Source organism: Xiphophorus couchianus, chromosome 21 (genome assembly GCF_001444195.1).
Source record: "Xiphophorus couchianus chromosome 21, X_couchianus-1.0, whole genome shotgun sequence".
NCBI lineage: Eukaryota > Metazoa > Chordata > Actinopteri > Cyprinodontiformes > Poeciliidae > Xiphophorus > Xiphophorus couchianus.
This window is the reverse complement of record NC_040248.1, coordinates 7095354-7112297: the sequence shown is the minus strand read 5'-3', so window position 1 is coordinate 7112297 and position 16944 is coordinate 7095354. Positions and strand designations below refer to the sequence as shown.

At 39.2% G+C, this 16944-nt stretch overlaps 1 protein-coding gene across 6 annotated transcripts in view; it reads right to left on the bottom strand.

Moving 5' to 3' along the window:
- Positions 1 to 16944, bottom strand: part of dnajc13 (DnaJ heat shock protein family (Hsp40) member C13) — a 36339-nt gene that overhangs the window by 6104 nt on the left and 13291 nt on the right. For 5 of the 6 annotated variants that reach the window (XM_028005177.1, XM_028005172.1, XM_028005174.1 and 2 more), the window contains exons 4-42: positions 16388 to 16537; positions 16117 to 16158; positions 15491 to 15691; positions 15176 to 15382; positions 14438 to 14533; positions 14183 to 14274; positions 13867 to 14036; positions 12976 to 13055; positions 12733 to 12902; positions 11900 to 11999; positions 11166 to 11273; positions 10907 to 11062; positions 10756 to 10812; positions 10546 to 10667; positions 10328 to 10403; positions 10105 to 10200; positions 8840 to 8980; positions 8014 to 8031; positions 6741 to 6823; positions 6400 to 6553; positions 6209 to 6312; positions 5958 to 6117; positions 5813 to 5875; positions 5628 to 5729; positions 5210 to 5314; positions 4867 to 5069; positions 4686 to 4770; positions 4444 to 4598; positions 3770 to 3815; positions 3522 to 3676; positions 3213 to 3414; positions 3018 to 3133; positions 2439 to 2517; positions 2226 to 2361; positions 1947 to 2131; positions 1773 to 1847; positions 1447 to 1566; positions 220 to 615; positions 17 to 130 (exon numbers count right to left, since the gene is read on the bottom strand). In XM_028005177.1, coding sequence (XP_027860978.1) covers positions 17 to 130; positions 220 to 615; positions 1447 to 1566; positions 1773 to 1847; positions 1947 to 2131; positions 2226 to 2361; positions 2439 to 2517; positions 3018 to 3133; positions 3213 to 3414; positions 3522 to 3676; positions 3770 to 3815; positions 4444 to 4598; positions 4686 to 4770; positions 4867 to 5069; positions 5210 to 5314; positions 5628 to 5729; positions 5813 to 5875; positions 5958 to 6117; positions 6209 to 6312; positions 6400 to 6553; positions 6741 to 6823; positions 8014 to 8031; positions 8840 to 8980; positions 10105 to 10200; positions 10328 to 10403; positions 10546 to 10667; positions 10756 to 10812; positions 10907 to 11062; positions 11166 to 11273; positions 11900 to 11999; positions 12733 to 12902; positions 12976 to 13055; positions 13867 to 14036; positions 14183 to 14274; positions 14438 to 14533; positions 15176 to 15382; positions 15491 to 15691; positions 16117 to 16158; positions 16388 to 16537 — 4920 coding nt within the window. The remainder of the gene's footprint in view (positions 1 to 16; positions 131 to 219; positions 616 to 1446; positions 1567 to 1772; positions 1848 to 1946; positions 2132 to 2225; positions 2362 to 2438; positions 2518 to 3017; positions 3134 to 3212; positions 3415 to 3521; positions 3677 to 3769; positions 3816 to 4443; positions 4599 to 4685; positions 4771 to 4866; positions 5070 to 5209; positions 5315 to 5627; positions 5730 to 5812; positions 5876 to 5957; positions 6118 to 6208; positions 6313 to 6399; positions 6554 to 6740; positions 6824 to 8013; positions 8032 to 8839; positions 8981 to 10104; positions 10201 to 10327; positions 10404 to 10545; positions 10668 to 10755; positions 10813 to 10906; positions 11063 to 11165; positions 11274 to 11899; positions 12000 to 12732; positions 12903 to 12975; positions 13056 to 13866; positions 14037 to 14182; positions 14275 to 14437; positions 14534 to 15175; positions 15383 to 15490; positions 15692 to 16116; positions 16159 to 16387; positions 16538 to 16944) is intronic. The other variant, XM_028005173.1, reaches the window with a different exon arrangement.

Below are 16944 nucleotides of genomic sequence, written 5' to 3'. Positions count from 1 at the left end.
GAGTCTTTATTCTTACTCTCTTGATGTTTCCTTCTTGCTGACCCTCCAGGAACTCCAGCAGCTCGGCTCGGGTCCCGTTGTTCCAGATCAGGTAGGGATTCTCAGAGTTACTATTCAGCAGCTTCAGAACCTAAACCCCCAATAAGTCACACTTTAGTTTTTGAGGAGTTTATCACTGTTAAAAAAAAAAAAAAATCATATTTGATCTTTTTAACTGACCTCAGCTGGAGACCCTGTTCCCAGCTTCCTGGAGATGAACGGTGTGAGCATTGCGGCTAAGCTCTTGCGGATGGTGGGGTTTTCCGGTGGGGTGCCATCCACGCCGTTGGTCTCTGTAACAGGATTGTTGGCGTCTGGGGGGGTGGGTGTCTGAGTGTAGCCCCCCAGTCGGCTGAGGGCCACCAGGCTGAGCTTGGCCAAGCTGTTAGCCACCTCCTGCTGATTGGTGTCCTGGTTGGCCTGGACGCCGCTCTCCTCCAGCGTGTAGTCATAGTTGAACAGGTAGATCAGAAGATGCCAAAGCACGCCAGCGTGGTACAGATGGGTCTGCAGGAAGAAGTCTATGGCGAAGGAGCTGATGCATTGCACTGCCAGGGCCGCTGTCTTTGGGAGACCCTGAAAGGAGACGAGGAGGAGAAAATAAATCACTGAACAGCAAAACCTCGTGACTGACCATATCCGTCAGATATGATGACTTATGGAGCACTTTATGATCACAAATCAGCACAATATCTTTCAGCATCTCTTAACTGCAACATATAAACTGTTTAACAAGTGAAATCGTAAAAATGGGACAGAAGAAAAAGCTAAAATTGCGACAGAGTAACTTGCTGCTAAAGTTTTGGAGTCAAAGACAAAAAAAAAAGCACTGATTTCAAGCAAAATGGAGCTTTAACAGATGTGAAAGAAAAATACGACAGAATAAATCAGATTTGTAACCAGCTGATACAGTTTCTTTACAGTCTGAGCTACACATTCTGGTTTTCCTACTAAAGAGTCAATATCTAAAAGACACAAAACATTAACCATAAAGCAGAAATAAAGGTTGAAAGGTGATACATTTACTGAACAGAAAATGTCCTACTGGAGTTCATTGAAAATATTTGTTCATCACCAAATAAGAGACAAAACCCATAACTATGGCAATGAATGGTGCAGTAAAATGCTGTGCCTGCCTTTCTTTTCAAATGTCTTCTCATACAAAAAGATATATTTTGTGTTATATCTTATACATATGTAAGCTAAGCAGCCAAATAATTATTCATCAAAATAATATTCTGGTGATTTGTAAAACTGCAACACATTTTATTTCCTCAATTAATATGCCAAAAAGTTAAATTAAATATCCCAAAAAATCATGTTTTCAAGATCATTTCTCCTTTAGGAAAATACTTTTTCCCGCTTTAATATGCAGTAGGACACAAGTGAACCATGAAGGATGCTCACCTTTCCATAAAACAAAATGTGACAGAGGTCCCGGATGATGTTTGGCAGTTCGATTATCTTTTCCCTGCATTCCTCAAACTGGGCTGCCACACTGTAGCACCTACAGATGTGCCCGCACACCTTCAAAGAGTCGTCAGAGAAACCGGGTTTTAGAAATTACAGCAAACAAAGAACATGGCTTTTCAGGGTAAATCTTTACTCTTTTAAAGACTGATATTTTTAGAATTCTCAAATCTCTTCATTGCATTTTTAAATTATATATACAAAAACACATGTATGAAATTATAAAAAAGATGTTTACAGTCATCAACCTATACATGTGTTACCTGAACAGCCATGTCATCAGGCTTACTGGATGCAGTCAGCACAGCAACACACCGAGAAAGAGCTTCCAGTAAAATCTGCACAAACACATTTTTTCCCCCTCATTAACCAACAGGGTAGAGGTGGACATTTCATATGAACATGGCGACATTCAGAATTGGTTAAAATACCGATACCTCAATCCCGTTCTCCCGCCGCAGCTCCTCGGCGTTAAGAGCCGAGCAGTTCACCGTGTGGAAGGCCAGCTCAGCGGCGGCCGGGAGCAGAGGCGACGTTTTGGAGAAAAGCTGCGCATCGTCTGTCTCCATTTTGATCGTTTTGATGAGCATGGGATAACCGGCGTACTTGTACGGCTCCAGTTCTGGAGAAGTAGTCAAAGTGTCAGTATTAGTAGAATATTACAGCGCTAGCTGCTTTTACATGGGTAGAGCTGATGCTTAAATCCATGCTGAAACCTTTCTGATGTCGATTGAAAAGGATGCTCTGAGTTTTGAGGATCAGGATGATGTTTTCTGGGTCAGGACCGTCTACAATCCGGGCAGACTTTGTGCAAAGGAACTCGTACGCTTTGTTAACTTTCTCAAACATGTCCTGGAAGACGAGAGTAAATACAATAAGGATTCTAAGCCTAGGCAAACATTTATCATGAAAATAATAATTTTACACACCCTTCCTTCTGGGTTTTTGTCAGGATGGTACTTCTGCGCCAGTCTGAAGTAAGCCTTCCTGATTTTACTCTCCTCATGCCTGAAAACACAAAGGGCATCCTTAAATAATTGTCTACATAGTTTTCTACATTTCTTTCAAATAAAAAGGTAAAAAACGTGACTAAATAAAATCCAGTCAAACCATTAGCCATCAGTCAACATCTAAAAATAAATCCAGATGTTCTCTAAGGGCCTCAAGGGTTGATTGTTATGTGATAGATCAAAACTTGTTGGTGTGTTAAAATGATAAACTCAAAATCCAGACCTAAATTTCGTTCAAAATCTGTGGCACGGATTGAAAATGAAAGTGCACGGAAGCTCTCTATCCAATCTGATTGAGTCTTAACTATTTTGCAAAGAAAAGTGGGCAAAAATCCAATCTCTAGGTGTGTTTAAGCTGACACCACCCAAATCTCTTGCAGATGCAGTTGCACCAAAAAGGTAAGATTGATGAAAAGGGGCTGAATGAAAATATTTGAGTCAGTTTAACTTGTTTGCAGTGTACTTTGAAAACTACAGCAGTAAATTTCTTCCACTCACTGGCCCTGTCCTTTGGGGAGGTTGAGAACATCGTACGCGTCGTCCACAGACATTGAGGGTGGCTTCTTCTCCACCTCCCGCTTCCAGGCTTCAAGAGTGTCTTTCAGCAGCTTCACCTTCATTAGCAATGACAGAAATTGATTATAATACTTAAATAATAAGAGTCTCAGACCACAAAAGGTAAAGAAAACTCACAGCGTCTCTTATAGGCCAGTTGGGGAAGCGGATGGTGTCGCACAGATGCCTGAGGTAGTAAATGTTGCAGAAGAGCTCGTTGTCTAGCTGAGGGAAGCTGATCACAGGAATGGGGCAGTACTGGTAGAGAGCTCGAGTGTTGCTCTGCAGCCTGGGGCTAAAATCAGCAATATGGGCAGCAATCTTCTCAATCATCATTCGCCTGAAACGAAATAAGAAGCAGGCATAGATCAAATGACAGAAGCATTCATTGCTGCGACAATAATGTTACAAATAAACTCGTTTTACAAAGCAGAGGTCACTTCTCACCTCATCTCACTGCTCCAAATGGCCTCAGGTGTGTCAAATTCGCCAAGGAATATCTCAGAGAAGCGCTCAGCTTCGTAGTTCTCCAAGTAACACACCATGGCTTCTGGTAAAGCTGGTCCCAGAACGCTGCGCTGTACGATGTCCTGACCTTTGGACTGCACAAGCAACATAAATGAAATAACATTTTAATCTAATTTCTGTCACAGAATCTTGAATTACAATTACAATGTCAGTGTCATGATAATCACCTCCTCTGATTTGAAGGCTTGTTTTAAATGAGTGTACTTCAGGAACCTAAAAAGAAATGAGGAATTTCACAGATTTTATTTCATGCATCCTACACACCAGGATTTCTAAGCACCTAGGTGAGAAAATTACAGGCTATTACGGACTAATATCTATTATTCTTATTGCTTTTTAGCCAATGTTCAAAGGGTGAAAACTGATTTTTTTACCCTTTAAAATCCATGATGTTTCAACCATTATGAGTCAAAAATAGAGGGAAGGAGGAAGGAAAGAAAAGAAGGAGAAAAAGAGAAAGACACAAAGGCAGACAAGGAAAAACAAAACAAAGAAAGAAAGACACAAAGACAAAATAGCCGAATGGTGTGATTTTCTGACACTTGGGATATTTCTGTGATATAATGTAAAGCCCAGATGGATGAAATGACGTAATTTATAGAAAATGGAAATGTTTTTCCAGACTCCATTTCCTTCTTCCATACTTTTGCAGATCTGGAAAACAACTTAAGTCATATTTCACACCTGTTCTAAAACTAAGCCCAAGTCCAAATGTTTAATGTTTTTAGCAAGATTAAAACTCAACACTGAGTTTCATCTACAAGTAGGCATGCAGGCTGAAAAGAGCAATATTCCAAGATGACGCATGCCCCTAATAATAATCCCTGTGATGCGTTATTACCTCGCAACAGGAAGCACGTTGGAGCCAGTGTACATCATGATGAAGAAGAAAACCCCTGTTAAATAGAGGCGCTGCAGATTTGGGTTGTCCTGCATCACCAAGTACAACAGGTTGGCAACCTTTTCCACCAGAATGGGGTCAAATGTCAGCAGCAACTGAGAGGAACAGGAAAACAAGAAAAACCAACAAATGAATTTCTGCCCATGTATAATACACCTGTATCACCCAAACTGTAGACATACCTGGACAATATGTGGGAGACAGGCATTGTCGCTAATCATCCTCTTGATTTTAGGTAAAGGTCGGATGATGGCGTTATCCTGGTCCCTGCACAAGAAATAAAAGCAGTTGCCCAGATTATTAGTCTTCATGAGCTTTTTCTTGAAACTGGAGGAAAAAAAACAGAAAAGAAGCAACAATCACCTGCTTGGGTAATACGAGCACATGGTGATGAGCATGTTGAGGATCATTGTAGCCAAGTCGGACTCGTTCATCACTGGCTGGCCTGTGGCCAAGAGGCACCACTTCAGCTGAGGGATGGCCTGTAGGGGGCGCCAACCGTCCATCCCTTGAGCCCAGCAGCGCGTCTTTGCTGTCAGGACACCCGTGTTCCAAAACTCCTGCATCTGGAAAGAAGAAAGAAAAGACTGCATCAAAACTAGAATCTAAACAAGGAAGAAAACATATATACAAGTAGTAATAAAATAAAGTAACTGCATAAAAAGGAAAAAAAGATGATCCAAAAGCCAATGTGACTACTGCTCACCTCCTCAAAACTAAAAGGTCCTCTTCTTTCTTTATCTGCATTCCCAAAGTACCACTCTTTCTCACCCTCCCTTTTCATGTCTGGTGATGCCTCCAGAACGTTGCTCTGTGGAAATACACAAGAATCATTTTAAGACTAAAGAGACAATTTTTAAATTATAGGTTCCAAAATTGGGGTCTTTGGCACCCAGTGGCTACTGGTCAAGGTTATAAACCATAGTGATTTTGAAACCTGGTGTGAAACCTAAAAGTGTGTTAAAATGTTTATTTTCTTGCATTTTTATTATTTCAGTTTTTAAACTGAGTTTTATTGTGTTATTTTAGTAAAAAACAAAAAAACAAACTGGAATTATTTATTATGGTCTTAAATGATTTCTAACCAAACTCAGTGCAGGAACTCACAACTTTACAGTTTTTACCTGAAGTGGAACGGTAGCTCTACTGGTGTGCAGGTGGGCTAAAGTAAGCAAGTCCACCATGATACGAACTCCATTTGAATCCATCACATCCTTCACATTTTTCTGCACAAAAAAATAAAAAGAAATCATAAAAATGTGAGTAAGATAACACACTTGTGCAAATTTGTTCTCTTTTTCCAGGTTACCTTATGTAGAATGAGCTTGTTGAGGAAGAGGATCAGCCTGTCCCTCTCTAGCTTGTCTGTACACTATGAAAATAACAAGATTTCAGAATTTACTTGTGGATAGTACACAAAAAAAATATCACCTGCACTGTTAGCCAGCACATACCCGGTCCAGCATGCCAACAATGTATTTTGTGTCAGTGAAAGGACCAATCTCCTCAAAGCACTTGCCGTACACAATTGCAAGCGCCTGTAGGCACAAGCACTTCATCATGACTTTGGGTGTGAGTAAAAAGCGATGGTAGAGCTCATTAAAAAACTCATATCTGCAAATAAAAAGAGGCATGACGTGAATCATACTTTAAGGAGCTGGTGTTCAACAATCACTGTGGACAGATGGGGTAACTGGAATCTTACGATCTCTTGATGGCACTCGATTCTTCATTTTCATCTTCTTCCAGCAGCAGACGCAGGTAATAATCTCCTATTTTTATCTCATCAGAAAGGCACTCGTATTTCACCTGCACAGATTTACATGCAAATTTTCTGTGATCCCACAGATTTCTGAACAAGAAAAAAACGCATCCAGGGTGGAAGTGTGTCCAAACCTCAAACTCCTGGTGATTCCAGGAGATGACGGTGACATTGCCGAGCTCACGGTCCACACTGAAAGCACGCATCTCTCCCTCCAGAGCGTCACGTAGCTCCTCCCTCGTTTTAAGGTTCCAGATGAGGTTGGAGCACGCATGGTCCAGCTGGAATCTTTAATAACAATGGTTTTATTCTTGCACAAACTGGAACGCTACTAATGTATAATTTCGACCAAACAGTTTAGGGATGTTTAAAATAAAACAAACAGCACTTCAGCTACAAAAGTTCGCTGTGGAAATATGACAAAAGTAAGTTATGCGTCACATATTAAATTTTATTTGTGATTAAAATGAGCTACCTGTAATAAAACAGTTCCCAGTTTGATTCAATCTTAATTCTCTGTCTTCTCTTCCTCAGGATGACAGGCTTTTGGTTTGGATTCTGAAAACAAAAAAAACAAACCTTTTAATGCTGGTTTTAGTTGCTTAGTATCATAGCATCAGATCTCCAAGATTTCAGTAAAACTGAAGATGAAACGGAAACAACATGAGTAGACTTTTAGAAAAGATGATGGAAATTAAAACACTTCAAGGGTCAATTTGCCACTTCACCAATTCACCTCATTTTGTCCAACTTTTATTTTGACCCTGTAAATAAATTATTCATCTAGTTAACCTGATCTGCACTTAAAGGGTGCTTTAAATGCCACAAAGCTCATACTTAAAGGGTGCTACCCACTTTCCCACCTGTTGCTGTGCATTGCTGGTCAGCTGACTGAAAGATTGCTACACTTTTTCCTCACTGATGACATAAACATCTAAATTATTTGGAAATATAACTTAGATGTTATATTTCTTAGATATAAAACAAAATCTGTACAATCAAGGTGTGAAAACTAAAAATAGTGTCAGTCTTAGTGACCTGACAGCCCAACTAATTACCTAATGTTAACTTGTTAAATACAGCAGTGTGGCCATAAGAAAACCACTAACCAGAGAAAAACGCATTAATTTGATTGGACTCTGGAGCAAAGGAAGAAGCTCATGTGGTCAGATAAGTCCAGAGTTACCCTCTTCCAGAGTGATGGGCACTTCAGGGTAAGAAGAGAGGCAAATGAAGTGATGCACCCATCATGTCTACTGTAGCAGCACGACAATGAGTTGTTCAGGTGGATGAGACTTTACTTAAACACGCAAATCAACCACCACAGAATCTGCTTTTCCATATAGTAGCACACAAGAAAACGAATAAAAAATGATGCCGCAAGGGTAGTAAAATAGTGCTGGATGGGAAATTCTACTAGGTAAGTTGTTCTCCTGTTTTAGACAAGTTTTTTTTTAAATTTATGACCCAAGCCTTCAGTAAGTTTCTGGAAGCTACAAATACCTAATTCACTGAGTGTTAATCTCTGGGAGCTGCATGTAATATAAGTAGAATATGATTTATTATCTACTCGACTGTATGTTCATCTGTTTTTGTTTGTTTTTCATTTTGTTAGGATAGTAACTGGTAAAATAGAGGAAAGAAAAGGCCTCAGAATGTGAGATGAAAACTGGAAAATGGTTATTTATGAACTGTGAGAAAATAAAATGAAAAGGAACACGTGAAACCCATTGGTTAGCCCTACTTACCAAGTTGTTTCTGTCCTGCTGCATTGTTTGACAGCACAGAAACCAGATGTGACAGAGGGGAGGGTTGGGGATAGAGACACAGAGAGGTTATTGTTCCTCAGATCAAACAGATCAATCACAACAAGGGTCATAGGTCATTACTTTGTGAATATTAAAGAGACTGACGTGCATAGCAGTAGCTAAATCTTTAATATTCAAAGGATGAGTAGATTTCTGTGTTTTTAATCACAGCAAAACAAATCAACAGGTTAAAAGTTAAGAAATGGATGCATGTGGTTGAGGAACAGTGAAGAGAGCAAGCATTTCAAATACTAAGTGTTAACTTATGATTTCGAGCCACTGAAAAGTAAAGATGCAAAAGATGTCAGATTGTAACAGAAAACCTGAAAGAGGACTGGATTTAAGCAACCGAGACATAAACGAACAAGCAAAAGTGAACCAAGGTTTTATGAACCAGTTTCAATGACAACACACACCCACTTATTTCCTGCCAAACAAGTATTAAGGCCAAATAGCAAAGCAGTTTTTATAAACACTTAGATTGCATTTAAGGTTAACCTCATAAAACTTCCCAGCAATGCCTCTCTAAAAGAGAGCACATGCTTTAGATAAAAAATTAAATATTTACTAAGATACCCTGTAAAATCCAGCACCACAGCAGACACTGCTTTCATGCAAAATAACAGCAGGAATGAGTTTGGCTCTGCGATCTGCAGCAGCGGTCCACATCAGCAGCAGGAGCAACATCTTAGCAGCCAGCAACAGAAGTAATAATCTGTCTCAAGGCAAAAGCTACAAGAGCTCTACTAAAAGAATACATGTTCACCTCCTTCTGGGCAATGCCCATTTTATCCCTCCAATGCATCAGCACCAGGTCAGCTTTCTCCTTGGCAAACTTCTCCACCTCTTTGGCTGCTTTACCTGCAATTCTCTGCCACTCCGGCACCTTGTTGCGATTTAACTGATCCTACAGGAAGGAAGAGCAGAAGAGTAACAGGAAATTATTTTATAGTCTACTGCAATTACAATGAAAATATGTTGGGGACAGAAAACCTCAAATTTGTGACATAACTGAATTACTAAACCCCTTAGTGTGCATAAGTAATTTTAAAAAGCTTTTCCCACAAAAAATATTCTTTGGAGCCAAACTTTGTTAATTGTACCATTAATATATGTATAATTACATAGTATATGTCTTATTTATATAGTAAGCATAGAGTAAACAATCTTATTTTCACTAAATATCCTCTACACACAAAAAGCTGATGAGATTTGTGAAAAGTAACTAGCTCATTTATTATATTTTTGCACAACAGTTAAAAAATTGCATTTTATTTAAATATCAATAGATATTCGTACTTTAGAAAACGGAAAAAGGATTTTGAAAAAAATCAAGCATTTGACTATACCCCATTTCTTTTTTCCCCCACAGTTACCCAGACCTGGAAATGACAAAAGCATTTCCACTTTGCTCATAAATGAATAAGGACCCTAGATGTCTTGATTTCCCTGGCAACCACCACATGTGTAGCATTAGCCTAAAACAAATGTTTTAGGACAAACAGCAAATGTATCCTTAACATTAGTATCTACCACATTGCATTACTGTAGTGCAATTTAACCTCAATAAGTAAAACAGGACTTTCAGCTGCTTCCATTCACTGCTGCCGTTTTATACAACCGATAGGATTTGGGGGGGTCAGGTGGGACATGTCCCCTGGATTGTTTCAGAAGGAACTCCTTAAATGGTTCTTACCATTTAATGACAACATTACACTACATTAAATTCATACTGGTCAAGCACTAGGACCAAACAAGGTGTGATTGGCCATCTTTGCAGTACCTGTGCTTGCACTAGAAAACTTGTAAAACTAGCTGGCCAGGACTTCTTGCTCAAGGACATAGTGCATAACATTCGGAAAATGCTTTAGCATCATAATGATTGATGAGAAAAGAAGTAGTGAGGACAATATAGCTTTTTAAAAACATTTTTTAACCTAAGATATAGGAATGAATATGACAGTCATCACCTACATGTCCCAAACCATGAAAAAAAAAGAAAAGTTGGGAAGAAAAAAAAAAAACGCATACCGAAGCGATTTTTAAGTTGTCCCGGATGTGCATTCTGTCCACGTCTTTCTCTGGAACTGGGTCAGGACTGTCCAAGTAAGCCAGCAGGCCGGTTGGCTGCAGACATAAAAGCAAATTAGTGACTTTAGTGTACAAGAATACCAAAACAAATGACAGGCAGGCCAGATAAACATTGGAGGACATTCTTCACATTCAGCGTCAATGTAAGAGTTCAGAAGTGTACCAGGATTCTCTTGAGGAGGTTCATAGCCACAGGATTCTCCGCTGTCCACAGTCCCACCAGGTGACGACTCAGCTGCCTGAAACAGACAGATTAGACGTATGGCATTTATGTTAAGTTACATGCTTCTCACAAGTAATAACAAAAAAAATCTAAGTTAGTTCAAAATAATTATTTTACTCTAAAGAAGCACATAATGTGTGCATTTATTGAAGGCTGACCTGTTGGTGAGCATTCGCTGGTCTGTGCTGACTGTAAATAAAGACGTGTGTAGGTGTCTTGGTAAGGCCCCTTCACTCAGAGCCAGCTCTTGCATCTTGGTGGCAATTTCCTTGTCTCCTTCCTAAATATAAACATTTAGAAACACAGATCAATACCTGATAAAAATGACCAAGGATTTAGAGAATAAGTTCATTTAACAAAACACTTGCCTCAATGATAGCTTTCATCACAAGACCAGCTCCTTTTACGATTGCCATGGAAGGATGCTGGAGATAGGATTAGTTTGATTTAAGTCACTTAAATTGCAAAACATTTATTGTAACAAAGAATGTGAATTATTTGCAGCCTTAGCCTTCTTGCCTGGAATAGTTTGAATAGTGTTCGCCCGTCAGAGGCAACCATCTCAAGCAGCATGTCAAACTGCTGCCCTTCAGTGGTTTCACTGTAGGGGGCGCAAAGCGCAAACGTTAAGAAGTCCAATAAGGAGCTGATGACCAAAGCTCCAGTTCCATGGTCCTGTCAAAAACAATTGAAAGAGGGAAAAAAAACATAACTGAACACCAAACTGAATTTAAGTTTAAGCTTCAGCAAAGCTCCTGACAACTGGAAGGATAGTTACCACATTGGTGATAAATTTTTCAAGAAGGTTTTCCAGAAACTTCTTGGAGGACAGAAGAGAGGCCTTATTTAGCTGTTCTTGTCTCAGGTCATAGTCATCGTGCATGGGCTACAAAAAGACAGAATAATCTCAACCATGGTAAACTATGATTCAATCCCCTCCACAATTACTTCTATCTATCTTTCATTGCAATATAGTGGATCCCTGCCTAATTCAGTTTCTGTGGCTTTTTCTGTGGGAATGCAGCTTAGGAAACTCAAACACCAAGGTGCAACACTACTTCACATGCTATTGGCTGCTGTTTGGAAAGCAGCCAGCCCAGAAGTGACATTTATTTTCCTCAGCGCTGACTGGCTGTAACTCCCAACGAGTGGAGATAACATGCTCACGTTTGTAAAGGTAGGACAAGCCTCCGAAAGAACTATGGTTTGGAAGGATCTACTTATTTTCCAAGAAAAGACACTGATCAAGTTATCAACAAAATGTAAATAATAAATGCTCATACGCAATTTCAAGGAACCTTTAGGTGTGTCAGTTAAATAGTTAAAGTGGGAGTTTTTCCCAAACTCTGAAAAAGAGCTGAAATTAAAAATTAGGATATTTTTTTCCATTTTTAAATAATTTGTATAAAGGTGCTGAATTAGCCTATTTCTTGCACATCTTTACAGATTTCAGTAATCATGGAGGATCCTGTAAATACAATACAGTAGAAATAATATTTAAAATACACTTACACACATAAGAGCACAGAGCATGTCAATAGCAGCATGAGTCACACCATTGTTGTTCCTTTTTAAAGCTTTGACCGTTTTTACTCCCAACTTTTCCCTGAACCTGCAACATACAAACACATATAGAAATTTAAATAAAATACAAAAGAATGACCTTGCTCCAATAAATTCATCACTGTTAATGAGAATAACCAACAAATTAATATAAATGCCGGTCTGGGGTTGGATACACAAATAATTCATTGCTTAAGTGACTTGTTTCTTTTGCTTAAATAAAATCAACATTTCTGAAATGTTTGGGTGTTTTTATGAGTCTGAGAGGAAACAGCAAGCTACAACAGCAATGAATCTCTCAGGGAAGCCAATTCTGGCTCCTCAGCCTCACAAGCTACAAGGAAAAATGGTCAATTACAGTTCCTCTCATACATCTCAGTGACCCAAGAAGAATGCCAAAATAAATAAAAAGGAGCAGAAAACAGAATAGGCAACAGCAAATAATGAAAAGTGATATGGAAGCGCAAAAACAAAAATGATAAAATGCTGAAGACAGGAGGCCAAGATGTATTAAGACAGACTGTCAGGCTGAAAAGGATCTAATTTCTGACTTGCTTGTCTAAAAGCTTCATTAAAAAGTGATGGATGACAGTGGAAAAAGAGGGGAAAGACATAAAATACAGACAAAAAGGGCAGACTGAGATGCATGGATTCATATTTACGTTGCATCTGTGAGTCCAGACCCTTGACCAGACCTTGGAATAACAGAGCATGCCTGTTACCACCAGCAGCTCAGCACGGCAAGATTTTAATAAATGAAGAACAAAGTGCTGCCGTCTTACTTAGGCAGCTGGGTGAAGGCCTGGAAGCCGGCCTTGGAGGCTACCAAGCGTCGGATGGCCTGGAAATGGCTTTCCAGCTCCGAGTTCAGAGTCGGCAGCTCCACTTCCTGGGCTAGCAGGGCCAGGATGGCATTGTTGATGAGCTTCTCCTTGTTCTCAGAAAAAAGACCCTGGACCGAAAAAAGACAAGGGTTTCAGTCCGAGTCCAAGCTGGACAGAGAAACAAAAACTGATCAAACTCACATCTTGGGTAACTGCATGGAGAACTCCACTGTATGATATATTGGCATTGAATCTGAACACTGCATCTGCAAAGGTTCCGCCTGAGAAAAGCAGAAAAGGTTTAAATATAAAAAGAGATAGACTTTCTGAAAAAATTAAAACTTTTGCAGAATTACATTTTCAAGACTTTCGGAAGGTATACCAATATTACCAACACATGTTTTTACAGTAATCTTTTTTTTAAACATACAACTAACTTATTGAAAACCTCAAAGAAAGAAATAAATGCTTTTAAACTCTGACATCTGCTCCTGAAAGATTTAGAAGTCTAAATATAACAGCATCATTCTTTATCATCTTCTTTATGAACATAAATCTGTCTCTACTCATTATAGTCATATTTCTATAAAAATATTTATGTGCATTTTGGAGTATCGCAGTAGAAAAGGTTAATGGGAACAGAACAATTTTAAATAATTTTCTCAATTTCAAAAAAAATGTTTTAGGTCATTTGAGGTGGTTTTTGGCTTATTCAAAAAGAGTTTATGCCCCAAAGCCGAGATGGAAACACATTTGTTCTGACGTAGTGAACTCTCCCAGTCCAAACTTCCAGAACAGTGGGGGAGGACTCTTTCCAGTTTTCTGTGACCTGTGGCCCATGATAGTTTACAACATGGACCACCGGGAACATCACCCCGATGACTGTTCATCACCTGGGTGAACAATTGTGCTTTCCGTAGTCTGGTTGATTCGCTCCAGACCAGTAGATAAAAACACTTCTAATTGCATTTTTGCGACATTTTAAAATTTTGCTCAAAATACACATGACAATTGGATGGAAATATAGATATAGGAAAGCTCAGTGTTTCTGTCTGAAATGAAACCCCACTCAGAAGAAGAGCTTTAACTCACCAGGAGGAGGCGCTGCCAGGAATCTGAGATGCAAACTCTCCACCTCCTCCTCCACCGGCATGCTGAGCAAACCCCATCTCTGCCCTCTCTGCGTGGGGGCCATCTTGACACACACGTCCCTGTTGCCCGATGCTCTGACTCCATCCAGGAGGCTGGCTAGAAGGGAGTCCCTGGACACCCAATTGAAAAACAAGTCTGTGTTATTGGGTGCAAAGCAAATTAAAGGCTGTGAAGCACAGTCACATTTGTGCAAAGTAAAAAACACTCAGGGTTGTAAAGCTAAAGCAAACATAGAAAGAGATTTGTGTTTGCAGACCTTTCAGTGGAGGAGTACTTCCTAATCTGGCCTCGGATGAATTCCACTGTAAACACCTGAGGGTTATCTACATCACAGATGAGTGCAAACACCTGAGGGTACAGCAACATAGAGTTGGAGGAAAAACTTTACAATTCTAGATGTTTACTTGCAGTTAATCGCAATGAAACAAATATTATTCAACATTTAGATTTGCCAGAGTAAAACTGAGCAGTAACATTTTTAGGACTTTATGATGTTTGTGTTACGTCTCACCTCTCCAAAGGGTTTGAGTGTGACTATGTTATAGGAAGCAGGATCGCGCTCCACTAGACATGTTTCTGTGAGGGCAAGGATTCGCTTAACCGGCTCCTGGAAAGCAGAACAACACACCAAGATTATAATACCAATAAACATTAGCTGCTGAAGCAAGCAGCTGACATCGAATTAAATATTTCATCCTGCTAAGACAAACGTACCCAATTAAACGACGATGGAAGTGACATTATGATCTAAAAACTTAAATTTGGTGTATAAACGTTTACACCAAGTAGAAGTGGTGAAATGAACAGAAATGAAGTAAAACAAAACAAATTTGTCTGGAAAGATCAATTATAAATCTCTGCAGAGAATTTCTTTTCTTGTGCCAGCAGAAACTTTTGCTGTTTGGAGACGTTTTCAATTTGTCAATATCATTTTGAAAGCTCTCTCTGTACATACTGGTAAATTAGCAACGAAGTGTTCGACCATTAAAAACAAATGGGTACAAGGTAACAAGATCAGACTAAAGCCTACATTTCCACAGTGGAGATGGTTTCATCATACAAGCAAAAATATGATAACTTGTCCTTTGGTTTCTGCATTAGATAATGGCTAAAACAGGTATCTATATTATAGCAATGAAGCTGAAAAAAAATCCTCCAAACTAACCAGTAAATCAATTTATTGTGAATTTTTAAATAGAATAAGTCAGATGCATCTTTAATTTATTAAATATTTTTTTATAGTTCCTACCGAGTGCCGTGTTGTGATCTTCTGCACCACGAACTCAGCCAGAGAAGTGATGCTCTCGTCTGAGCTGTACTTTCCCAACCTGTCTGTCACGAAACCCTCAAAGGTCAGAGCCTCCTTCCTCAGGCGTAGCATGATGCCGATGTAGTTTCCGGCATGTTCGATGGCGCTCCGGATGATTTCATCTCGATGCTCAGAGGCAAACAGATGCTAAAAGAAACAAGTGACTGAGAATCCTGAATTTGCAGTACATGAAGATAAAAACAGACAGCTGAGCACATAATTAAACTTTTCTATGTACTTTTTAATGATGCATACCAGTCTGCTGAAGCCACCGTAAAGGATGCAAAATCCTCCCTGGTAATCAGAAATCTCGACAAAGCCCTCTATGTTTCTGTAGTCGTAGCTACACACCACTCGGTTAGTGTGAGGGTCGATTTGGTCGATGCCACCAGGGGTCACCTCTAAATTAACCGGCTTCCGCATGTCGCTCCAATGATGCTTGTAGCAGTTGTAACGCTGTGAAATGTTAATCACACGTATGTTATAAAACAACAATAGTCATTAATATGGCAAACATTCAGGTCAAGATTTTATCTCTTAGAAAACTAAGATAAAGAACAACAAATCATATTTCTGACCATTAGTTCTGATTCAACTGGTTGTGTGAACCCGTTTTTCCAGAAGTATACATTTTCTCTCAGTTCCCGGGATTGTCAAGAAATTTCAGCAAACTAAATGTTGCTATCAACATGCATTTATGCACATTTTTCATCTCATCTTCACAATGTTAAGATCTTTTAAGGACCAGATCATTTGAGATTTTTTAAAACCTTCATTGAAAGTGGGTGTGTTTATTTACTTAGCAAAACTCACTAAACCAAGAGTGTAGTGAGTTTCATTTGCCGTTATTTTTAGGTTCTTTATTAGATATCAGTACTTACCCTACCAGTAATCTTCCCTTCTGAAAACTCAGTTCTGAATCTCTGCAAATCAAAAATAGAAAGACACAAAAACAAAATTCATTTCTGTTGGTATTTTCCAATGCTAAACTCACTAATCTACAATTTGAAACCACCTCATCTGCTGATTCACGTTTGTGTTTCAAAACTAGAGAATCACTTGGTCATTCATAAAAGTATTTGGAAAACTTGACTGAATTCGGCACAGACAAAAACATTAGACAAAATATTGTGCGTGAGTATTTTTCCTGACCAGTGCTTCTGTGAGTAGCTCTGTCCGGTGCTCCGTTGAGAACTTGAGTGTTTCTGACTTTTTGCCGCTGCCTTTGCGGAATGTGAGGCTGAACTCTGTCCCTTGGCCTTTTCCGACTGGACCGATGCCACAAATGTCTCCATAAGGCCACTGGCAACAGATAAAGCAATTAAATCAACACTTAACTGATTTATAACAAAATACAAAGTAGGAGCGCCCTTGTTAGAATTTTGTGGCTGATTTCTCATCTCCATTTTAATCGAACCAGCAAATGATATCCTCAAAACAACAACGCAAGCCTTATTTACTCAGTAACAACATCCACACCTTTAGCTATCAGAAACTGATAGCTTTGGTAATGTTAGTTCATTGATTTGAAAAGCATTTGATTTCTGGGTTTCAGACCAGTTGTTCACCATCTCATTCTCAGTGCACCTCTAATACAAATATATAAACAGAAAAAAAATTACAATTTCTCACCAATACTCAGGATTCATTTATCATTTTGTCACTTAAAATCCTGTTTTACAGCACTTTCTAGAGTATTTGATGAAAAT